This window comes from Lutra lutra, chromosome 5 (assembly GCF_902655055.1).
Source record: "Lutra lutra chromosome 5, mLutLut1.2, whole genome shotgun sequence".
Lineage (NCBI taxonomy): Eukaryota > Metazoa > Chordata > Mammalia > Carnivora > Mustelidae > Lutra > Lutra lutra.
In genome coordinates, this window is record NC_062282.1 from 58946025 (window position 1) to 58971458 (window position 25434).

Genomic DNA, 25434 nt, shown 5'->3' on the forward strand with positions numbered 1-25434 from the left:
TATTCTTCTTAGCAGGAAACACTTCACATAATATTTTGAGAGTGTGGACTCTGGAGCTGGACTGCCTGGGCTCAAATCCAGGATATGCAACTTACCAGCTGTGTAACCTTGTCCAAGTTATGTCACTTTGCTCTGCCTCAAATTCTTCATCTATAGAATTGACATAATAATGGTATCACCTTCATTGAGGTGTTATGGGGCTTAAATTTATTAACACATATAAAGTACTTTGAATAGTACTTATCATATTCTTAAGCTCTCAATAAATAATAATAATTTGATAATTATTAGTTCATTGGCGTTGAAATGACAAAAATTTTTAATAGATCTACTTATTCTTATTTTAGCCAATAAGAATAAATACATGATCAGTGGTAGGAAGTAATGATACAGTCCTATCATTTGACTCATGGATGCTCCCCAGAGCGCCACCAAGTCCAAAGGCACCACTGATTTAAATGTTAAAGAACTTCCATAGGAAGTGACTAGGGTCATCTCAGGTAACTAGCTCCGAGATCCAAACCAGCCAGGAGCTGGGGTGTCTCCAGCCCAAGCATCCCAGTTAAAGTCTTATGACTTTCTTTGGGCTTTATAAGCCAGGTCTGCCTTCCAAGTCAAACTCTGCACCATGTTGCTGGACTGGTGAGATCACATGCCTTGCTTCTAACTCAGATGGCCTGCCCAGGCTTGTGAGAGTCTTGCCACCTGGCTTTGGTTGCAGTGGGGCCTGGCCACGGGTGGGCCCCTGCCCTGGGGATGGAGATTTTGTTGTCAACTCTCATTCAGTCTCTAGCTCCACAGAGAAGGAGAAGAGCACTAACATTTAATGTGTACCTGTTATATTCCTGCAGGGCTATATGATGGGCATTCCACATATGTTATTTAAAGTAACCTTCCCTCTTTGAACACTCCTACAAAATACTGTCATTCCCACTTTACACATCAGAAAACTGAGGCCCAGAGAGGGGAAGGAGCTGCTCCAAGGTCACACCAGTAAAAAGTGGCAGAGCTAGCCTTCATACCCAGGAGTATCTGACCTCAAAAACACTTCTCTTAATGCAACTCAACCGGTCAAATTCTAAGGTTCTTATGTTACATTTGGGTCTTCCTGTTCTCTGAAAGATGGGAACTCAGGAAAGCTGGGTTCTTTGGGACCTTATCACATTCCTTCTTCTCTCTAGGCCTTGGTCTCCCATGTGAAAAAGAAATCATTGGGAACCTAGCAGTTAAAAATGCCATTTCAACCAGCCACCTAATCTCACTCACTCCTGAAATAAAGGAAATATCAAATAAGAGATTTTTTTTTGGAAGAGTGCATGTACAAGGAGAGAGAGACCTGGAGAAAAAAAGAGCAACAATAAGATGTGGAAGCTGGAAATTAAATGAGCAGGTGACAGCCTGTCTGATAGACCCAAGAAAAGAGAATACGGGCCAGTCACAAGGAAAACCAGCACTCTGGTCCATGCAGATCACTGGCAAAAGCCGTGGGGAGAGGAAGGCCTGAAATAAAGACGATTGGATGAAAGCTGTTTTATAAGAAGGACTACCAGGTCTCCTCCCCAAATTGGTTCAGCCCATCCCCAACCTGGCGAAAGACTGGAGAGGTTTTTTTTGTTTTTTGTTTTTTTTCCCCAAAGGAATAAATATTCTCTGGATTATGGGATATAAGGCAAATTCAAAGCTGGGGTGAACCACAATGAAAAGTGAGAAGTGAACATGGACACACAGGATTTAAGACCTCAGCTTACATGCACCACTTGGTTCCCCAGAATGGTGCCAAGCTCTTCCTGCCTGGGCTGGACAGGAGCAGAAGCTGGGGAATCTGACCAGATAGAAGAGATGTGAAGATGTTGAAGTTTTTGGATGAAACAATCCAGCCTGGGGCACCTAGGTGGCTCCGTGGGTTAAAGCCTCTGCCTTCGGCTCAGGTAGTGATCCCAGGGTCCTGGGATCGAGTCCCGCATCGGGCTCTCTGCTCAGCGGGGAGCCTACTTCCCTCTCTCTTTCTGTCTGCCTCTCTGCCTACTTGTCATCTGTCTCTCTGTCAAATAAATAAATAAAATCTTTAAAAAAAAAAATGAAACAATCTAGCCAAAGCATGTACCACGTAACCCACAGTAAACAAACTCCACCTCGGTCTGTTTTTGGGATTCCATTCTTAAATGTGAGCAGACAGCTAAGATTTTACGAATCTGAGGAAAGCCTCTGGCATGAAAAGTAGAGATGAAAACAATGTTCATAGCAACAGGATCCACAGTCGCCAAACTGTGGAAGAAGCCAAGATGCCCTTCAACAGACAAATGGATGAAGAAGACATGGTCCATATACAGAATGGATTACTCAGCCATCAGAAAGGATGAATACCCAACTTTTGCCTCAACATGGATGGGACTGGAGGAGATTATGCTGAGTGAAATAAGTCAAACAGAGAAAGACAGTTATCATATGGTTTCACTTACTTGTGGAACATAAGGAATAGCATGGAGGACATTAGGAGAAGGAAAGGAAAAATGAAGGGAAAATCGGAGTGGGAAATGAACCATGAGAGACTATGGACTCTGGGAATCAAACTGAGGGTTTTATCGGGGAGGAGGGGATGGGTGAGCCTGGTTTAGGTATTAGGGAGGGCAAGTATTGCGTGGAGGACTGGGTGTTATATGTGAACAATGAACCATGGAACACTACATCAAAAACTAATGATGTATGGGGCACCTGGGTGGCTCAGTGGGTTAAGCCTCTGCCTTCGGCTCAGGTCATGGTCTCAGGGTCCTGGGATTGAGCCCTGCATCGGGCTCTCTGCTCAGTGGGGAGCCTGCTTCCCTCTCTCTCTTTGCCTACTTGTGATCTCTTTCTCTGTCAAATAAATAAATAAAAACTTAAAAAAAAACTAATGATGTACTATATGATGACAACATAACATAATAAAAAAATTATAAAATAAATCATAGCCATTACCCTCTGGGGGAAAAATAATTGTGATTCAATACTCAAAAAGAAAGAAAGAAAGAAAGAAAGAAAGAAAGAAAGAAAGAAAGAAAGAAAGAAAGAAAGAAAGAAAGAAAACAAGTGATATGGGGGGGGGCGTGCTTGGAGGGACCAGGGAGTCCGCATGAAGAAGAAAACCTCAAGGGAAGCTACACCATGAAACAAGAAGAGGGTGCTACATTTTACAGGAAGGAACACTCGGACAACACAAAAGAGCCTTTAGAAATTAAAATACAATAGCAGAAATTTAAAATCTGTAGGAAGACTAGAAGGTAAGACTGAAGATATCTTCTAAAAAGCAGAGCAAAAATAGAACGAGATGGAAAATGAGAGAGAGAGAGAGAAAAAAAAAATAGAGCACCAGGCCAGGAAATCTATCAGAGTAATAAAAGTTCCAGAGAGAGCAGAGGAAACAGAGGAGAAGGAGCATCAGGTAAAATAATTTCAGAAAAATTTCCTGGAACAGATGGAGGAGAGTTTTTAGGTTGAAAGGGCTCTCAGTTGAGCACAAAGCATGAAAGTCAGCTCACACCAAGACATACCCATGGTGAAACTTCAAACATGGAGCCATCCGAGATCCTGAAAGCTTTCAGAGAGAAAAACCAGGTCACACAAAAATTACCGAAACTCGGAATAGCTCAACAGTAACACTGGAAACCTAGAAGACAATGGAGCCATGCCTTCAAATTTTTAAGGAAAATCACTTCCGACCTAGAATTCTATATCCAGCAAAACTACCTTTAATCAACTATAGGATAGAACAAAGATATTTTTAGACAGGCACGATTTCAAAAGTTTCTTTCCTTTGTGGACTTCTTTTCTTGGGCAGCTGCTGGCGTTCTACTGAAAGAGCTGGTAGGAGGGGGAGACATGGTATTTAGGAAAGAGGAGCAAGGTGAGGAGGATATCTCAGGGCGCCTGTGGGGCAGAGAGAGCGACTAGCTCACGTGCCCAGGCCAGGCAGTGCCAAAAGTGGGACCGGGCGGGAAGCTGACCGGCCGCCCAGACCCTGGGAGGGGAGGCTCAGATAACTGGCAGAGCGTGAGGTGGAATTTGTAAGAAGTTTGTAGAAAGTGAGCAAGCATAAAAATGACAATTATTAACTCTAGGAAAAATAAACCCCCAAAAATGTGCTGGAAAGGAAAAGTAAGCAAAGTCAGCTGCATGCCTCTGGCCCAAGGAGTGTTTACAAAGTAAAAGTAATACAAACACTGAAGATGGCTTTCACCGAGCCTGCTGTCTGTGAGGATGGGGGGCAGGAAAGGGGGCACGGGTGCTGGGACAGGGCTGCGGAAGGGAGGGAAGCTAAATCCCTGGCCTCCAGAGAGAGAAGTAAGTAAATAATGCCTAAACCAAAAACACCTTGCTGCTTTTTTTTTTTTTTAAGATTTTATTTATTTATTTGACAGACAGAGATCACAAGGTAGGCAGAGAGGCAGGCAGAGAGAGAAGGGGAAGCAGGCTCCCCGCTGAGCAGAGAGCCCTATGCAGGGCTCGATCCCAGGACCCTGGGATCATGACCTGAGCCAAAGGCAGAGGCTTTAACCCACTGAGCCACCCAGGCACCCCACTGCTTTTTGATAACCAAGAAATGAACTGAACATATTGAAATGGCTCCCTTTTGGGGAAAGAGATATGGGATAGGTACCGATGGAATGTTCTTTTAGAGCAAAACCTTATACTGTGTGGGACTGTTAAATTGGTGTTTGTACATAACTTGAATAAAAGCTTAACAATTAAAAATGATAAAAAGGTCGGCCCTTAAAGTCAGCCTTTACGGTCCAGTTTGAATATAAGATTCCTTGGCTGGAGGAGTAGTGAAGGGACAGAAGTCCAAGGGGAGGGAGGTTGAAGATTTGTTTCTTGATTACAGTGCTGATAAGGTGAGTGTGTTCGCCTTTTTTTTTTTTTTTTCCTTTGCTCCCAGTGCAAAAAGGTGGTTTTATTAAAGCACAGGGGCAGGACCCGTGGGCAGAAAGAGCTCAAGTGTGTTTCTTTGGTGAAAATTATTCCAGCTGCACACATGACTTGTGCACCTTTCCACATGTATTTTTTAGTAAGATAAAATGTTTACTTAAAAAATAGTATCAAGCCACATCCCATTCAGCAGCTTTGGGGTACAGATAGTGCATTTAGCAGTGGTGCTCCAGATCAGAGGAATCCAAGCTCCCCAGTGGCCCAATTGGTGGGAGTCTATTCTTTTTTGGGTTCCCGCCCCTCCAGGATTTTTGAGTATGCCCCAGGACCATTCCATGTTCTGCAGGTCAGCACTGGGTGGCATTGCCGGTCCCCAAAGCCATGCTCTCTCTGGTGGGATAAGGTCTTGCAATTTTTCCTGGGCTCCCCAGGCTGCTTCCATGCTCACCTTTACCGTTCCCTGAAGTGTCTGTCGACCCCAGTCTGGCAGCACCTCAGGACAGGCAGAGGTGTTGGCAGCATGGGCCGCTCACAGAACAGACACCCGCCTTCTTGAGCTCGCCCCATCTTCCTCATCAGTGACTCTCTCCACTGTGTTTTTACAGTTGATCAGTGACCTTAACATTTTGCTGAAAAGTGCCTGTCTGGGAAATGTGGCTTAAATCAGCCTCCAGCTCTGTATCCAGCCAAGTCCCACCCTGAAATCCCTAAATCCAGCAGCCACCAGGGAATTAGAATGCAGGATATGAACGCTTCTAGCTGGAAACAAGAATCTGCATCTAAAATCTCTGTTCCACGCTCACAAGGAGGACCGCAAGGTTTCCCCCACTTAACCCAGGTGTTCCTGCCACCCATCTCTTGTAGGAAAACTCAGCCCCCACCTCCTCCTCCTCCTCACTGTAAACTGGGCAGGAATGCAACACTGCCTTTGGTGCAAAACATCTTTTCTGTTACTATGCAGAACACTCTTATTTCCCTTCTGCCAAACTTTTCAGTGTTACATGTTAACTTTCCTTCAGTGTGATCCGAAGATCCGTTCCAGTATTTTAACCAGATCCAAAGAGCAGTATCCCCTTCGCAACTGTCACTTACACCTCTGGACCCTGGACATTGCCACCAGTCCCTATCCTCAGAAAACGCTAGGTCCCAGCAGGTGATCTTGTCGCGCATACACTTGTTGTGACAGTGGGGGAAAAGGGCAGGGTGGGGGGGGAAGGATGGAATTGCAAGTATGGTGGGATTAAGGCCCCAAGGGAGAAACTCTTCCCCAGCCTCCATACCAAGAATGCCTGTCCTTGTCCTGAACAGTGAGTTTGTGTTTACATTAAGGGCACCATGAATCTTCCATCGGGCCCCTTTCCCTCTTCACATCACCAGTTCGGAAGCTCAGAGCCAGGCTGTGGCACCTGGTGAGGAAATGGGACCTTCCCTGTTTGCCTGAGCCCCAACTAACCTCACACCCGTGGGTGTACTTCCTCATTCTTTTTTTTCCTTTGTCTCATTTCTCTTACTTTAAATATATTTTACTCTGTTGTGCTCATTTTTGTAAGTCTTAAGATATCTTTTCAAGACCTAAATACTATTTTAAAATTTTTAAAATGCAGTAAGAATACAACTACGTAATAGAACTGTGGATAAGCAGGGCGCCTGGGTGGCTCAGTCGGTTAAGTGTCTGGCTTTGGCTCAGGTCATGATCCAAGGGTCCTGGGATCAAGTCCCACGTTGGGCTCCCTGCTCAGCAGGGAGCCTGCTTCTCACTCTTCCTCTCTTTCTGCCCCTCTCCCCCTGCTCATGTTCTCTCTCTCTTTCTCAAATAAATAAAATTAAAAATCTTAAAAAAAAAAAAAGGAAAGAAAGAATTGTGGATAAGCAGTGGAAAGTAACTTGTGAGAAAAGATTATTGTAGTGGGGTGATATAGTAATTTATTTTCCTTTAAAAAGGGAATGAGTAATTTATTTTCCCTTAAAAATGTATATTAATATTGCAAAGTATGATAAATAGTATCTTTAGTAATTTTTTCTGATTGTAAAAGTATATTCATCTTAGAAAATGTAGAAAATAAAAATACAAAAATGAAAATATCCATCATCTACATCTCTAGATATCAATATTATCTTTTTGGTATATTTCTTTCTGTGCTTTTTTTTTTTTAGATGCATCTGTGTGTGTATGTGTTAACTGTATATTTTCCAAATTTAAGTAACTCTTTATTGCTTTTTTTGTACACTATTGTTTTCAGGTAACTGCACGTTTTTGAACATTTTCCCTTGCTTGGGATTTCTCTGCACCATCATTTTATCTTACTTGTTTAGAGATTTTACTTATTTATTTGAGAGAGAGAGTGAAGGGAGGGGGGAAGGACAGAGGGAGAGGCAGACTTCCTGCTGCGCAGTGCGCCCGACGCAGGGCTGGATCCCAGGACCCTGAGATCATGACCTGAGCTGAAGGCAGACGCTTAACCAACATGCGCCATGATTTTAAATCACGTTAAGTTGTGTTGTCCTCGTTTATGCACGCACCCTGTTTACTCAGCACATTTCCCCCCTTGTTAGACATTTAGGTAGTTCACTTGTAGTCATTATTTTCTGGGTTTATGTAGTTGGCCAAACAAGCCATCTTTACCAAAATGTGTTTCTTCTACAGAACTTTCTTTCTCGTTGCAGTGGTGTCGGGTTCATCATCCAGCTCCAAGTACGACCCTGAGATCCTGAAGGCTGAGATTGCCACCGCGAAATCCCGGGTAGGGCCCCTTTGCCTGTACTGCGGAGGGGGGGTCACGGAGGCAACCCCAGGCCCCTCGCCCTGCCCGCCCACAAGATCGGAGCAGGTGCTTCCACCGGGCAGTGGTGGCCCGTGCCGACTGCCAGGATCCCGAATGATAGCGGGGGCGACAGTTGTCACAATAATTGTGACGGTAACCACAGCTGCCATTTCACTGCATGCCGGCACAGGGCTCAGGGCTTTATGTCTCGTGTTCTCGAAGCAAGCCCGTGAAGCAGCTATTGTCCGCGTCTGCACTTTAGTGATGAGCACACACAAGCTGAGGGGAGATGAGGAGTTCGCCCGGGGTCACAAGGACTCAGGCTGCCTCCACAGGACTTCACATCATGTGCTGTCTTCCTAGTCATTGCATGCTCTCCATCGTCTTATTTAACTGCTTCACCATAATGACTTCCTGACTTCTTGGGGATTAATAGGATCCCCATTGTCCTGTTGTGGAAGGAAAGCACAGCAGTTAAGGGACTTGCTCAAGGGAAAGCCAGTATTTTAAACAGTGGTTCAGTTACACTTCAAGTAGGTTCTCCAAATTCACATGCCTGCAAGAAAACGTGAAAGGGGGCAGTGGGCTTGGGGTGAAGCAGGAGGGACTGGTGGGAAGTGAGTGACCAAGAGAGCTGGGCCCTGTCTAAAGGTGTAGTTGAGTTGCAGCCCTCCCTCACTGGGGCCATGCTGGAATGAGGGCTCAGAGTCAGCAGACCTTCTAATTTTAGAAAACAACTATACTTAGGCTTGTTATAGGAAATCTCTCAATATTTCATTATTAGCAGTTGACTTTTTTTATTTAATAACTTCAATCCAGGGGCGCCTGGGTAGCTTAGTTGTTAAGCATCTGCCTTCAGCTCAGGTCATGGTCCCAGAGTCCTGGGATCTAGCCCCACATCGGGCTCCCTGCCCAGTGGGAAGCCTGCTTCTCCCTCTCCCACTCCCCCTGCTTGTGTTCCCTCTCTAAAAAAATAAATAAATAAATAAATAAATAAATAACTGCAAGCCAAACAAAGCATTCCTGCCGGTCCAGTCTGGCTCCATGGGCTATGTCTTGCCTCTCGCCTCCATGCCCAGCACCCCTGTACCCGTTACCTGCTCTAAGTAATGCACAGCCCTATGAATGACCATGTTTCTCATCTGTCTGAATGGGAAAGGGAGGCTCAGAGAGGCGAGGTGGCTTGAGAGAGGTCACCCAGCTAGGCAATAAGAAGGCTAAGCTCTATCTCAGGTCAGGGAGCACTGTCCACTTCCTGTTTCCCTCAAGTGAGGGCTGATCCGGAATGACCTGCAGGACAGCCAGGCTGGGCTGCCGACCGCACGAGCAGCTGCAGAGGCCAAGGCAACATCAGTGAGGGGAAGGTTTTAGGACCATGTGGCCCAAGGGATATCAACCTGAGGCATTATGCAGGGGCTGTGGGGGGGCTCTGGGATCCCCTTGGAGGAGAAGGCAGCCCGCAGTTCCATATCATCCTCTGATCTAGCCCCGTCTGTGGTCTGCTGCCATCCAGGTCAACAAGCTCAAGAGAGAGATGGTTCACCTCCAGCAAGAGCTGCAGTTCAAAGAGCGTGGCTTTCAGACCCTGAAGAAGTAAGTCCATTGTGTCTGCAGAGTGTGGGAAGGTCCCATCCTCCCCTGGCTGCCCTGTCTGTCTCTCTGTAAGGCCGCTCTAATCATTCGATTCCAGTTGTCCACTGGTATTTACCGAAGATACTGTCTCCCAGGGTTGAGGTGTGGGAAGAGAAAAGGGGAATCATTTCTTTTTTTTTTTCTTTCCTTTTTTTTTTTTTTTTGGAAGGTTTTATTTCAGAGAGAGAGAGAGAGCATGCAAGCATGAATGGGGGGAGGGGCAGAGGGAGAAGCAGACTCCTGCCAAGCAGGGAGCCTGATGCGGGCTCCGTCACAGGACCCTGGGATCATGACCTAAGCCGAAGGCAGAAGCTTAACTGACTGAGCCACCCAGGCGCCCCAAGGGAAATCCTTTCAAACCAGAGTTCTCATTGTCCTCTGAATTCCTGAAGCCACTAAAGTCTGTTCCGTTCCCTTGAGTTTTACCAGGCAGTCACAGAAACAAATTTGCTGGGCATTTCTGGTCACCTGTCTCATCTCTTCCAGAAGATACAGTAGGATCTGGTACACACACAAACAAAACACACTCTTCTTTCCCCTGACCCCTAAAGACGAGCAGCTCATGTGCCCCGCTGATGGAACCAGTCTCTCTTCCACAACACAGATCACCAGACGAACATGTACAGCGCCACACTCACTGTACTCTGCAGGCGACTTACGGAGTTTCCGGGGTAACTTTGACCAAATGGAATGTTGAGAAGCTGACTTGCCACCAGCAAAGAGCTCTGTTGTTTCCTTAGAACAGGTGCATTGATTGCTATTATCATTATTACACTAGCTAAGATTTGCTGAGCAGTTTCTCTGCCAGGAAGCACTTTTAGTGTTTCTGCCTGGGTGACCTCATTTCATCCTCATTGCTACTCTGTAAGGAATGTTCTTGTAGGAAACCGAGTCCCATAGTAGGTGCTCAGTAAGCATTAGCTTCTTGCTGTGAATAGTCAGTCACATAGGCAGCGAATACTTGTGCTTTGATTCATGTTCAGTGCGTCTGATAGACTCGGTGTACAGTCATTGCAGGGTGTCTGGGGGCCTCTTGGAAGCCCCAGGGAGGGCATGCAGTCCGTTTCTCTATTGTAAGGGACATCTCACTTAGATTCCCAGGGAGGCCACATCCCTACACACAACTGCTTCTCTAGTCACCTGTACCTTTTCCTCTCTGCCTGTACCTTTTCCTCATCCTCTGAATCTCAGATCCACCCCCACCACTCTGTGACCGCAGCTCCAAACCTTGCGATGCCTGCCTCCAGGCTCTGTGAATCGAGGGAACTGTGACCACTCTCAGGGTTTGGTTGGTTCTTTTTTTTTTTTTTTTTTTTTAAGATTTTATTTATTTATTTGTCAGAGAGAGAGGGAGAGAGAGCGAGCACAGGCAGACAGAATGGCAGGCAGAGGCAGAGGGAGAAGCAGGCTCCCCGCCGAGCAAGAAGCCCGATGTGGGACTCGATCCCAGGACGTCGGGATCATGACCTGAGCCGAAGGCAGCTGCTTAACCAACTGAGCCACCCAGGCGTCCCGGTTTGGTTGGTTCTTATTCCCATCTTCCTATCCCCCAAGCCCTCACTGCCTGCGGGGGGAGCTACCATGAACTTCCCCACACACAAGGTCTAAGAAAGTATAGATTGTGTATAATACATTTTTGTACTATAAATTATTATTAAATACAGTTTTATATATGTGTGCTTATATAGATACATACGTTATTAATATACATCTATATCCATATGCCACTGACAGTCAACAAGAGCAGGAATATGAGCTTAGGAAAGTCCTGTTTGTGATCTATAAAGCAAATAACCTCATGAGCCCTCCAGATTCTGAACACATAGTTTAAAGGTTACTCACTCCCATGTCATTTTACCGCAGGGGCCCTCCCCCACCTTCCTGCAATCCTCAGAAGCTTCTGGTTAGAACATTTCCCATTATTCTCTGAGCCACCACAAACCTGTTTTACCACTTTGTCACCCTGTAGCAGCATTGAAAATTCTTGTTCTTTGGTAAGCTGACGCTGAAACCCCAAAGACAAGCCTCCTTTTTTTCCTCCTCCCTCCACCCAACTGATGTTTGATATCAGGCCCAGATAAGACGCACGGCAGCCCTGACCGCCCACACTCCTTACCCAAAGCTGGCTCCGTGTTCGGCGTGAGAGAAGGCATCTGCTTTCTTGCACACCTTGGCATAGAGGGTTAAGAATGTAGCTTCAAGAGGCAGATGGCTTGGATTCAAATCCCAGTTCCCTGGGACCTTGCAAAAATGACTTAACCCCCTTGAGCTTTGGTTTCTTTATCTGAAAAGTAAGTGATTATGAAGATGAAACACAAGTGTGTGACAGTGCCCGGCAGTGAGTGTAAGGGTCAGCAAGGGATGTGGGGGGATGACCTCCAACTACTTGCTGGCTTAGATTTGGGGAGGAACTCAGAGGAACTCTGTTTGCCCCAGGCCAAAGGCTATGCTGGGCAAACACTATGCATCAGTCACCTCAATTCACTGTCTCTTCCCCTTTAAGAGAAGTTTTTGTTCTGCCTTGTTTTATAGATGAGGGCACTGATGAGGTTGAACATAGACCATAGCCCGCCACCCCACCCCCACCCACCAGTAAGCAGCCAGGCAGGATTAGAACCCAGGACTGTTGTGTTTTGCCACTCAGGTACTAATACCTTCCTTTCTGGCTTCATCCTTAATAACCCCCTCCTCACACCCAGAAAACATGAGGCCTTTTTCCATGTGCTTTGGGATCTTTTTCAGAGGCCAGTGGTGGGAGGTGATCTCGTCACTTCTACCTCTCAGCCTCTTCCCTTCACAGAGCACAGGAGAAGGTGGAACTCATCCAGCTGTCATGACCATGTTCATGGTCAGCAACCCCAGTTTTAAAAAAGGGAAAGGCTGGTGAGAATTGAAGGATACCTCTATGGAGACTAAAAAGGAAAATTGAGATGAAAGCTCGGGACTTGGGTCCATCAGCTGCCTCGAGCCCTTGTAAATAGGAAAGAATTGAGACTTGGTATGTCCTCCGTTGGGGAGGACACCATGAGGCGTCTTTCCCATGTCCCCAGAGCCTCCCTGCCCAGGTGAGAGTTGTCTGGACAAGATCAAAAGGAGTTAGCTGCTGTCAGAGGCTTTGCCCTGCTTCTCTGTGGCTGTGCTGTGGCTAGCGGGTGTGTGACTCTCTGGACAGCTGCGTGATTTGGAAATTCTAAAACACACGCAGCCCACTACACCCTCCCCTCCCCTGCAAACACACAACTTTTCTTTCCCTTAAATAAAAAAAGAGAGAGAGAGATTCATTCACTGAGCACATAATGGCGACCCTTTGTTCCCCTCCCCCCCCCCCTCAATCCCAAGAGTGTTCCCTTTTGGAGCTCCTCTCTGGAGCCAAATTCCAGAGCCTGGGTTGCTAAGGCCCCTGAGAGAAATCAGGTAGAGGCTGTTTGAGGAGCCCAGGGCACAGCAGACAAACCGCTTCTGTCTCATCCTGCTGAGGATTCAGAGCCTTCCTCACCCTGCTGGCAGAGGACGGCAGGGCACAGCCCCCTCCCTAGAGCCCCCAGCCCTGCTCAAGCAAATGGCATCTCTCCTGTACCCGCCCCCCGCCACTTGGGGCATGGCCACCTCCGGTCCTGGGGGACCCTTCTCTCCACAGAGCATCTCAGGCAGGCCTCTGCTACAGAAAGCTCCCTTTAGACTAATTTTTCAAGCTAAATCTGAGACCGGTCTTAGCCAACCTGGCAGGCTTGCTCAGGCCCAAGTCCTCGAAAGGAATAGACAGGCTATTTTTAGTGGGGACACATAAATGGGGCTTTGTTTTCTCTCCACGGAAGCTGACATAACGGACGGGCAGGGGGAGGGCCATGCTGAGACCCGGGTTCTCTCCCTCTCTCCTGCTTGGAGGCACACACAGACCCAGAGGAAAACCTGCTCCTGACACCATCAGTGATTCCCCACTCAGGTTATTTTTAGCCCAGGACAGTTTGGCCTCTAGCAGGAAACCAGAGAGGAATGCCTGTGAGCGGTTTCTCATCCTGAAATAATGGGTTTGTGGTGTTTGTTCCCTCAGACTGTAAGACTTCCTTTTCTCCACTGGGGACTGAGACCTCAGGCCTAGCCTTTGGAGAAAGTATGAAGCAGTAAAACTTCATCTCTTTCCTCCGAAGCTCTTCCACACCACAGCCTCTTTCCCCAGGGGGCCCAGAACTCCACCATCTCTGGTTTGGTCTGATCTTCAGAAAGCAACATCAAAACCCTTAATCTTTTTTTTTTTTTTTTTTTTTTTTACTCTTTTCCACCACCAAAATGAACCCAGATGGAGTGCCTCAATAAGCTGGTTTGGTCCATACACCCTAGTCCACCACCTGACTATCCATCCTTTATCCTGTTTGACATTCCTAACATTTTCGTGAACATGAGCCGGGCAGGTGACCTTTTCCAGGTTTTCTCAGAGGAGCAAGCCAAGCCTCCGTGCATTGAGGGCCATGCCCAAGGCCACACTACAGAGTCGCAGGGCTGGGAGTTTTTCATCGTTCCCAGCTTTCCTTTATTGTGCCTGTTGACTCACACATGCTTATTAAAGCCAGTGGGTCTCAGCTGGGGATGATCTTGCTCCTCTACCCCAAGGGGCACTGGGCAAAGTATGGAGGTGTTTTTGGTCATCACAGCTTGGGGGCAGGATGCTCCTGGCATCTCATGGGCAGGACCAGGGATGCTTCCAAACATCGGACAGTGCACAGGACAGCCCCCACCCCAGAGAATCCTCCTCCTCAAATGTCAAGATGTGAGGTTGAGAGACCCCAAGTTAAAGGCATGTTCTGTTGCCAGATACTAAGTTTATTCAGTCCCAGCCCGTCCCAAGCCTGCCAGTGATCAGTCAAGGATACCACCGTGTGTAGCACTAAGTAGAACACAACGTAACGGTTGCCGTGTCATAGCTACACACGGTGTTAGGGGATTTCCTAGCCCAGTCTGGAGGAGACAGGGAGGTAATCAGGGAAAGCTTCCTGTAAGAGCTGGTGCTTGATTTCAAGGGTGGTGTCGCTTCTGCAGCCCCACACCGTGAGACATTTCACAGGCACCTGCTGTGCCTCATTCCACAGGCAGGACCTGGGCAGGGCGGGTGTGCGGGACAGAGAGGAGCCTTCTTACGGGACTGAAGTCCATCGTCTGCTTTTCCCCTGGGGAGACTCAGACTCCATCCCTCACCCTATCTCTGTTTGACCTTCCCCATTGACTGTTTCCTAGAATCGATAAGAAAATGTCTGATGCTCAGGGCAGCTACAAATTGGATGAAGCTCAGGCTGTCTTGAGAGAAACAAAAGCCATCAAAAAGGCCATCACTTGTGGAGAAAAAGAAAAGCAAGATCTCATTAAGGTACGAGAGTTCCAGGGATCGGTGGCGGGGTGGGGTGGGGGTGGGGGTAGGGGGGTCCTGGGTGGGTTTCTCCCGAGCACCTCTCCGTGCCAGGACTCACGGTGTTTCTGCGTGCTGCGCAGTCGCTGAGTTCTCACTGCTCGTTTTCTTGTGCTTCCAGTCGCCTAGAGTAGTACAAGGAGGTTCAGAAGCATTAGGTGACTCGTGTAAGGTCACAGTGCTGGCAGAGTTGCAACAGGAGCCAGCTGTTCCAGTCCAAAGGTCATGTCCTCGCCGCTCACTCTGCCCACCTGGCTTCCTTCTCAAAGGACCAGATAGGGAGGTGGTTTTGACGTCGATAGCCCCAACATCAAAATGTAACATCTTCCTAAGTATTTTATCGCCTGTTGTCTGTGCTGAGGACTGAACAAATGAGGGTCAATGTGATTTCACATGCCGGGCACTTTGCACGCATTGTGCCTCACTCGTCTCTTACACTAGCCCTAGTTCACCCCTTCTCACAGCTAACGAACGGTACAGCTCAGAGTCAGGGGTAGAGCCAGGATTTGAACCCGTGAACGTGGACTCAGAAACCTGTTCTTTTAATCCCTGGACACTCCACCTCCCCTCACAGGAGCCACCCTGACCTCTGAGATACTGGGTGTGTTTGTGTTCCCATTGGCAGATTAGGAGTCAGGCTCCTTTATCGTGAAGGAAGCTTTACATGAAGCTTTATCCTTTTTGTGAAGGGAGCTTTACGGTCTCTGACAGAGAATGATCTTGAAGCTCTTGCCCAGGGCAGCAGCCCAATGAAAACATCCAGGCCCTGGTTGACAGGGAGCCGTGTTCCTATTGTAATTAGCAATTAAGAGTTCTGAGTCTTCCATCAGACAGACCAGGCCAAATCGTGCTCTGTCATTTGCCAGCCTTTCCGTGGAAAAACTCCCTTATCAATAAAATGGGGCTAATCTTCCGTCATTTCTCACAGGACCGATGTCAGGATTCTGTAAGCTTGTGGTAAAGCTGACAGGTAGTGAGAATCAGCTGTACTAGTACCTTAGCCTGGTCACCTCTTTAAATCAGTATGATAGTCCCATGACATCGGACCTGTGGTTCTTCCTGGTTTTCAGGAGAGGAAAATGAGGCACAGAGTGCTTCATCAACTAGCTCAGGTCACCCAGCTGGAAGTTAGCTGTGCAGGGATTCCAAGTCAGGCTGTGTGGCTCCAGAGCCGGGGTCCATACCGGTCTCTCCCAGGGAAAAGCCCCGGCACCGAGCAACTACCCCCTTGCTGCTAGCTCTTTACTTACCTTCCTGGAACGAACGTGGCTTCCTACTGAATGATGGAAGGCAGAGAGGAGAGCACATGGAGGGGGACAGACCAGAGCTCCCTCCCGGGCAGTTGTGTTGCTAACCCTGCCCTCCCCTCTTTAGAGCCTCGCCATGCTGAAGGATGGCTTCCGCACGGAGAGAGGGTCCCACTCTGACCTGTGGTCCAGCAGCAGCTCTCTGGAAAGTTCGGGTTTCCCGCTGCCGAAACAGTACCTGGATGTGAGCTCCCAGACGGACATCTCGGGAAGTGTGAGTAGGCCGTGCGTCCAGGAGGCAGCTGTAGAGGGCCGCCACCTTCTTGTTTCTCACCTGAGTTGCGGACCGGTGTCTCTCTGTGGGCCTGGCTGTTAACTCAGCCTCCTGGAGCTCTGTTCTCTTGCAGATCTCTTGGCCCCAGGATGACATGAGGTGACGGTGTAAGGAAAGACCAGCGCCGACTCTGTGGTCCTAGTTGTTGCCTGGCCAAGTGCTTGCATCTCTAGATGTTGCACAGAAGGCATGTCTGAAGGACCAGGGTCTCTCTCGGGCTCCCTTTTTACAGATTTGTATCACCATTCTGTTTTTCTTTCACCAGCTATAAAGCAGGTGATATCTTCCCTCTGTTTGTCCCGAAACATTACATGCGGCTTTCAGACAGCTCTCTTCGAAAGCTCAGGCTGGTCACAGTAGTAAGTAGTGTAAGTGCCTTCCGGATTTACTCCATGGAAGTTTTAGAGCAGGACTGACCCACGGCCATCTGGCTCGTTTGGAGAACTGTTGTTTTCCTAGAGCAGGTGACATTGCGCAGACCCACCTCCCAGCCTCGTGGCTAAATGCTGTTCTTCTCTGGTTACTTCCACTGTGTCCCCACTTGTGAGGAGAAGCTCTGTCCATGTCTGCTTGGGTGAGCCCTGGAACTTCCTGCCATTCTTTTTTTTTTTTTTAAAGATTTTATTTATTTATTTGACAGAGAGAGATCACAAGTAGACAGAGAGGCAGGCAGAGAGAGAGAGAGAGGGAAGCAGGCTCCCTGCTGAGCAGAGAGCCCGATGCGGGACTCGATCCCAGACCCCTGAGATCATGACCTGAGCCGAAGGCAGCGGCTTAACCCACTGAGCCACCCAGGCTCCTGCTTCCTGCCATTCTTGACAGAATGATGCGGCCAGTGGGTTCTGACCTCCCTCACCATGCTGCCCAGGTGTTCAGCTCCAAGCCACTGTAGGCCTCCCTGCCAGTTCCAGGACCTTCTTCTCAGTCACTCAGTGTTTCAGTCCTGCCTGCAGCCTCCCTGAGTTTTCAGCTAGGGCCCTCCCCATCTCTCTCAGGATATCTTTCTTGTATATTGGTTGCCCCTGTTTCCTTCTGACCAGCTGTCCTCCATGCTGCTGGGGCTTGAATGGGCTCCAAGCCATTCGGGGCTGCAAGATGATATTCTGGGCGCTCAGCTTCTCTACTGGAAGTGATGGATGTCTGAATTTTGGGGGTCTTCCCACAGCCTGCAGGAAGGAAAGTGTCTGCCTGACTAGCTTCCCTGCTATCACACAGCCAACTCAGTAATTGGGGGCTATTCTTAGTTACTTCCCACGCAAGCTGTCAAGTCTCTCATGAGCTCTTGAAATCCAACTCCGCACCGGCCACAATGGCCCTATAATTCCCGACTTTGTTCTTTCCCCCAGTTTGGCACGAGCAGCAACAATCAGTTGGCAGAGAAGGTCAGATTGCGCCTTCGATATGAAGAGGCTAAGAGAAGGTAATTAGGGGCTGGGGACGGGATGGCTCCAGTGATGACAACCACCATTGCACAGTGTCTGCTCCTTGCCTGACTTTTCACACACCTCCTCCTCTTTAATCCTCCACGATTATGATGATAAGGATTACGATCTTTATATTTTAACCCTCTCTGAAGCTCAGAGAAGAAATGACTGAGCCAGAGACACTTAACTAGGTAAAAAGTGGCACTGTGCTTTGAACCCAGATCTGTGAAACCTCAGAGCCTTGTTCTCTTTCCACTTACTCGGCTCGGTTTCTGTAATCAGGGTTTTCTAGTGATCCTATGAGTAGCCTGGTTTGAAGGAGCACAGTGGAGGTTTTAGGGATAAGGTGAAACAAACCCTGGATCCTGAGCACTACAGTGTCTCCTGCCCAACGGGGAGCCAGCTGTGCTCACAAACTGTGTAGACCCCAGTTGGGATCTACCGCCATAAATAAAATTAAGACCATAAGCAAAGGTGTTATTTTTGGAGCATCCGTTATGCACCAGGTATTGTAGTAAAGCATCTTTATGTGTATCATCTCACTGAATTTTAAGAACAACCTTATAGCGTGGTTTGTATTATCTCCATGGTAGAGAAGAGAAAGGTAAGGTCTAAGATGTTTTAGGACTTCCCAAGATGATGGAGTCAGATTCTGAACTCTGAAGAATCTGGCTCCCAGTCTGCAGTCTTCTTAAGCACGGAGCCAACCTTCCTGGGAAGGAACCCACAGAGTGTGGGGGTGATTGAAGCCAGGCATATCACATCCACATGCTACCTGGCCCACGGACATTTGACACCAGGCCACACAGAATACAGGAGCACCCATCTCTGCCCCTCTGCCAACTCTGTGTGAGCAGCAGAACCCTTCGCAGCAGTGACGGAAATCCTACAGAAACTAGAAGAAGCAGAAAAGGGAATTTGTTGGCTTATTGAGTTCCAAAGTCATAGGATAAACCAGCTTCAGGCACAGCTGGATCTAGGGATTCAAATCATGTTACGTAGACTCAGTTTCTCCCCTCTCCACCCTGCTTGCCTTTGTGTTGACAGACTTTCCTAACAAAATGTAAAGGTGACCCCCAGCAATTCTAGAGTTCTATACTATCAGGGTAGCAACCTCAGCAGAAGGACGACCTGCCTTTCCCTACAGATTTGATGGGTTTTGAGTTTGAGGCTCCCTGGCTTTTCCTGGTGAACCAATCATTGTTGCAGAGTTGGAGGAATTAGAATTCACTGAAGGTCCTGGCATGGGTCATGTGCCTAACTCTAGGAAGGGGATTGAGATCAGCTTTGTTGGAACCAAATGGCTTAAGTATGGGAGGAGTGACTTCCCAAAGAAAATGTGGAGTATTGTTAACAGAGGAGGAGAAATTGGATCCTAGTCAGGTAGAGAAAACACACTGTGCATTATTTCAGCTCCCCCTAGAGGCCCAGCAAAACAGCAGGACTTCTGCATTTGGACGGCCCCTTGTCCCCTCTGAAGGAGACCACTCTGAACCCTGGATCCATTCCAGCCTACAGTAATGCCTATCTTAGAGGATCAGCTCTGGAGAGACCCAAGGACTGCAGTCTTCCCTCTGGGGTTGAGCCATTAAACTTCTCATCTAAGAGCTTCCTGGCTCATGTGCCATTACCCAGCTTCAAACCCCCTTTTCACCCAGAGGTAGTTTAAGTGTCAAGGACAGAGCGGCCCACGGGATGGAAAGCAGAGGCTGCAGGGCTTGAAGAAGCAAGGGCAGGTGGCTGTAATGAAAAGTCTGCACACTAAGTTTTGTCATGTGTGCATTTCTGCAGAGCGAGTCTAGTGCTTTTCATCAGATCCACCAAAAGGTGGGTGGTCCAAAGGTTAAGGAGCACAAGGGAAAGCTCCACTAGAAAGTACATGTAAGCATTAAGCATCCATCACCCCTTTGGTGTACCACCACCGGTGGAGCCCCTGCCAGACCTGCCCAGGCCACTCCATCCTCAGAGTGGCGAAAGCTACAAAGTTGTCCCAGATTACTCTCTTTGTGAATGTGGCATATAAATTAATCAATTCCAAGAATTCCTCTGATGCACTTGGCCGGGAATGAGCAAACTCAGATGTGTTTGTCTGTCTGGAATTTTCACGACATGGTGTGTAGATTTTGTCCCCAGCAACGTTTCTATAAATGAAAGGTTGGGCCACACATCTGCAGGTAAGATCGAACTGGGAGTCCAGAGGCCTGGGCACACATCAAGTGCCAGCCGTGTTTATGCCGTGCAGGCTTTGGTGAGCCATGGCCCCTGTGGCCCTCTGTCCCGCAGCCTCACCGCCAGGTCTTATCCATACTGTAGGGGTTGGGTGAGGCAACAGTGTGATGCCGAAAGCCTTTGCGAAGGTTGAATCCAAAAGGACTAGGTCACGATCCCTTTGAGATCTTTGTAGCACTCATCTTAGTTACATTGTGAATCTCGTTTTGGTCCAAAGATAACTTTATTTCTGTCCAGCACTTGGCAACGTATAAAGAGCTCTGGGTAGTGAGTTTTCATTTGGTTCTCATAACCCACCTTGCGGGTTCCATTACTGACCCCACCTAACAGGTGAGGAGACTTCATCTCAAAGGGGTTAAAGGATAGAGCTCCCAACTCCTTCCTTTTAACGTTCATAAGTGCCTGTGGTATACCTGGCCATGTGCTGGAAACTCATATTACCAATTATCTAAGACTCTCCGGCTCAAGGCCTCTGACCCCAGTCTCTGGACTGGGAACACCCAGTGAGCAACTGCAGTGTGCGCTGTCATTGCAGTGGGCTCCCCATGGCCGGTGGCTGAGCACCTGTCCTGTGCCGGCTCCTCTGGATACGTTAGTGGCTCATTTTCAGAGCAAGGCTCAGGGAGTTCGCCCGACGTTATACACCTAGTAAGTTGTCAAACCAGGTAATAAAATGGTAGCAGCAGAAGCATTCATTTGAGTGCTTACTCCGTGCCACACACCGGGCTTTGCGAGTTCCTAGAATATGTCTAAAGCCTCCCAGCACAGCCCTATGACAAAGGAGTTTGCGTTATTCCCTTCAGAGACACGAAGCGACTTGCCCAAGGTCACATAGCTGGCGGTAGGAGCCTATGGCCTGGTGATGAATCCAGCTCTCTGTTCTACCAGGCTCGTGTCCCTCAGGGCAAGGACATTGCCTTATTGACATCTCCTCCCCACCCCTGCAAAGCCTACTCATTTCTGGCACAGGGGAGGCACCAAATGTGTTTGCTAGATAAAAATAGGTTCCTTGAGGTGACATGCTGGTCCAGTGAAGACAGTCACCACCAGAGATGGCTCTGAGGCTGTCACGGCTCCTTGTACATAACCTTGGAAACACAGCCTGTGACCCTGCTCCCGCAGTGCCCCTGGGCACACCTGTCACGCTCGCTTCTCCACCCACAGGATCGCCAACCTGAAGATCCAACTGGCCAAGCTTGACAGCGAGGCCTGGCCGGGAGTGCTGGACTCGGAAAGGGACCGGCTGATCCTCATCAACGAGAAGGAGGAGCTGCTGAAGGAGATGCGCTTCGTCAGCCCCCGAAAGTGGACCCAGGGGGAGGTAGAGCAGCTGGAGATGGCCCGGAAGCGGCTGGAGAAGGATCTGCAGGCAGCTCGGGACACGCAGAGCAAGGCCCTGACGGAGAGGTACAGCTGGGATGGGGCCAGGAGCGGGCATGGGACCCTGCCCTCGCTGCCAGTCTGTCCTACAGCCCAGGCAGGGGGAGGGGCGAGGGAGAACACCTGGGACACCAGGGCTCCGGCCTAGGAACGCCCAGTGTAGAGATCCCACAGCTCTCCGAAGTAGCCAGTTGGGGAAAATGATTCACCGTCTAGAATGCCAGCTCCCTGGGAGTTCACACAGGGAATCCCATTACCGAAATGTCTGCTCAGGTACGGGTTTTCAGAAGTTATGTTGTGACTAAGGTCAGCCGCATAACCCTATGTAAGGGAGACCGTCACTAGGCAACTTTGTGACAGGTGTCTCAGTGATGCAGAAGTTTCACAAAACCGTGCGTACTCTTTCTCTGCGTTGTAGCCTCTGAGACTGTCTCTCTTACATTGCGTTTCTTCTCGTGACGGTCACGACCCACCAAGCTGATGTCACCTCAGGCTGAGGGGTTGCACTTTGCACTTTGCAAAACACTAGTTTAGATGGGGATGCAAAGTGAGATGCTTCTAGGGTTCAGGCAGGCAGTACCAATGCTAGAGGCCTTCCTGGTGGCAGACTGGGTCAGGCTGGCATGCACACACCCCACTTGCCTCAAGTGGGGGCAGACTCCCACCTCCAGCAGGTGGGGATTCGGACCTTGGGTGGCCAGAGGTCCCCATACTTCAAGAAAAGAGTTGCTTGCATTTTTAACTTTTAACCCCCAGCAGCTAGTCCAGTAACTTTTAAAAATACTGTGAAGGCCAAATCACCTTCATCTTTGGGTGTGTTTTAGCTCAAAAGCCACTGGTTTGTGTTCTCTGGATAACAGACTTTATTTCCTTCAGGGTCCCCCCGAGCTCCACACCCACAATGCACAGAGCACAGCCCTGTGTTGAGAGTAGATCCTGCAGTCCTTAGGTCTTATTCATTCATTCATTCTGTCCATCGGCCCATCGTTGGTTCACTTATTTGCGAAATATTATGATGCGCGTGTTCTCTGTGCAAGGCAGTTTGGAGAATTCAGAAACTATTAAGTGGCAATCCGTATCCCAGTGCCTTTAAAATCTATCCTGGTTATTTTCACTTGTTTTGGCAGCAGACTTTGAGCAAAATCCCTGCCCTTCAGGAGCTTCGAAGTGAAGGAAGTGATTTTCAAACGTGTGTGTGTGTGTGTGTGTGTGTGTGTGTCTAGGGACAGGGATGAGCAAAGATGTTGAGAGGCAGAAGCCCGGTTGATAAAGCAGGTGAAGTGGCCTGTACCCCCCTGGAAGCAGGCCAGGCGTCCTAGGTGCCTGGGTGCACGCTCTCTGCGTCACCTCGTGACGGGCCCTGAGATACCTTCAGGAAGGCTTCTGAGCTCGACAGTACTCGACTCGAGATCCTACCCTAGCCCTGAATAAGCCCCAGCTGCACATCACAGGGTGCCAGATGGATCAAGGTGAACGGCCTCTGCCCGGCCTCTTAGAAGTAGGCACGTCAGAGCCCAGTGCTGATGGCTGCCAACAGAAGAGAGAGGAGAACGCCAGCCCAGCCATCTTTTGTCCATGTCTACAGCCATTCACTTTTGGTCCCGTGTTTGTCTGTGTTTATCCCCCCGGACTCTGTTGTTCTCCCTCTAGGTCTCTTTCTCTCCCGTTGTTTCTCCTGTTCCTCTCTCCTGTCTGTCTCTCTCTCTCTCTCAGACTGGGAGAGTCATACTCCTCACCCTCACACATCAGCTGCTCCACTCCAGGGGCCTTTGAGGACAGGAATAGACTCATCCAGGAAGCACCCCACAGGCCTGCCAGACCTCAGTCACAGACATCTCAGCACCCCATGTCCTACCCCCTGCTTCCACCGTGCCTTTCCATGAGCCCCCCAGCACCACTTCTGAGAGCTGCTCTGCATCACACACAGGGGGCTGGGTAGAGTGCGGACGCCCTTGGCCTGTCCCCAGGGACCAGTTCCCCAGTCTGAGATGCAGCCCAAGCCCTTGCATTGTGAGCCAGGACCCCAGGTACGGAGCTACAGCTTGTGGGGTTTCCAGCTCCACCTTCCGGATCCTCTCCCTACTTCCACGCTGGATGCATTCGTGGCTTCCCAGCATGTGCCAGGCATCACACGCAAATGCCATACGGCCTGCCAAGCCTAGCACCCCCGGAGGAGGGCCCGGCACCTGTGTATTGCTCCAGGTGGCTACTCCCCCACGCTCAGGAAGTTGAGGTCCCCTGATTCCCGGTCCCCTTGGCATCCTGGCGGGGCTCCGATGGGACCTGTATTTTCTCCCAGAACATATCTCTGTGACATTTCTCCCAAAGAACAGGAAAATGAAGGTGGAAATGGTGAGCTCCAGCTGCTTGTTGGCCTCGCAACCCCACAGCCTTCCAGGCCTCTGCTCTGAAGGAGAGTCAGGAGACTCCACAGCCCTCTCCGTTCTGTTGGGTCAAGGGTTTTATGCACTGTGGGCTCCATCTGCTGGCCCGCCGCCTGCCCCGCCAGCCCCAGGCAGGACTCTGGAAGAACAGCACCAGGGATGGAAGTGGCCGAGACCCAGGCCAAGCCCCTCACCACCTTGCTGAGTTGTGCAGAGCAAGTTCTGGTCTTCGTTGCAGAGCCTGTGTTGCAGGTCTCGGTGTGTTGGTGGAGGTTCGGCATGGTTAGGTTTTTCCATGAGAAGGAACTCTTTCTCCCAGGCCCTAGCCTGGACTGGGTCAGTCAGTCCCTCTAGCAAGGTGGCATAAGAGGATATGAGCCTCACGGTGGAACACGTCTGTCTGTGGGAGATAGAGCAGGCAGATCTTTCAGCAAAGAGAAGGAATTTCGCCTCCCTCCCCTGGGAGAAAGTGGCCCTTGCAGCAAATACTGCGCAGAGCTCGGGAAGAGACTGGAAAAGCAGGACACGCTGGTGCAGCAGCTCCGTGTGCCCAAAACCACCCGCGAGCCCTCAGAGATGCAGATGCATGGGCCCTGCCCCAGACCTTCTGATTTAGTTGATCAACGTAGGACCCAAGAAGGAGCATTTAATTAGAACACCTCAATTCCGCTCTAGGAGGTCGGCAGACCACACACTGAGAACCCTAGATAGTGGCTCCGTGAGGGCAGCCCACGTCCTGAGTTTGTGAGGGCACAACCTTGCCTGATGGAGCTCCTCCCCGGTCAGATGCTGGGACCGTGGGCGGGGCTCACTCCAGTGGTTGGAGGGGGCCGTTCCAGGGGCCAGCACACTCCCTAGAGCCCACCCAAGCTGCCCTCCATGTGGGATTTCAGGAGAGGCTGGGGGCCAAGGGGTGGGCCTGGATCCATCAGGTTCTTCTAAAAGCAAGGATTTTGTTTCCAGGGAGGTCTTTTGTACCCGCTTTCAGCCATTCCTCCGTGCAGATCTTTGCTCTCACGTTCCAGGACACTGCACCACCCTCACCTGCCCCTTCTCTGGGCTCTCTGGGCCCACTCGCTCGGGCTCCTTTGCTGCTATTGACAATCTGTTCGACCGTGCAGTGCTGTATATACTCAGAGCTTAGTGCTGGCCCCTTCCTTTCCCCCCATTATATTTTACCCTACGGTGGTGCATTCGTTTGTCAGGGCTGTCAAACCGGAGTACCACAAAATGGGTGACGTCGATAGAAGAAATGTGTTCTCTCAGAGTTCTGGAGCCTGAAGTCCGAGACCAAAGTTCTGCCAGAATTGTTTCTCTGGAAGTTTCTCTCCTGAGCTTGACGACGGCCATCCACACATGAACGTCTGCTGTGTCTTCGCTTGGTTTGCTCTGTGTGCAGAGTCTGTGTCCTCATCTCCTCTTATAAGAACTTGGGTCGTGTTGGATTAGGGCCCATCAGTATGACCTCATTTTAACCTTAAGTCCTTGAAATTCTTTTCTCCAATACAATCCCATGTTGAGGGAGTGGGTCATTAAGACCTCAGGATATGAATTCTGGGGCGAGGGGACATAAGTCTAATCCATAGCAGACGGTCCTCTCTTCCGTGTGGTGACCCACATGTTGGGGGCTCCCCACCTTCACAACAGCCCAGCTGTTGGGCGTTCGTGCCCACACATCCATAAGAGAACTCTTCTCTTCCCCTGGGCTGCCCCGCGCCTCACCTTCCCATCTCCGCAGGAGC

The 25434-nt window shown here is 49.4% G+C and overlaps 1 protein-coding gene across 2 annotated transcripts in view; it reads left to right on the plus strand.

Moving 5' to 3' along the window:
• The window catches only part of WWC1 (WW and C2 domain containing 1), a 152443-nt gene that overhangs the window by 86229 nt on the left and 40780 nt on the right, over positions 1-25434 (plus strand). For both annotated transcript variants that reach the window (XM_047729651.1, XM_047729652.1), the window contains exons 4-9: positions 7567-7643; positions 9178-9257; positions 14526-14655; positions 16069-16215; positions 17622-17695; positions 21093-21335. In XM_047729651.1, coding sequence (XP_047585607.1) covers positions 7567-7643; positions 9178-9257; positions 14526-14655; positions 16069-16215; positions 17622-17695; positions 21093-21335 — 751 coding nt within the window. The remainder of the gene's footprint in view (positions 1-7566; positions 7644-9177; positions 9258-14525; positions 14656-16068; positions 16216-17621; positions 17696-21092; positions 21336-25434) is intronic.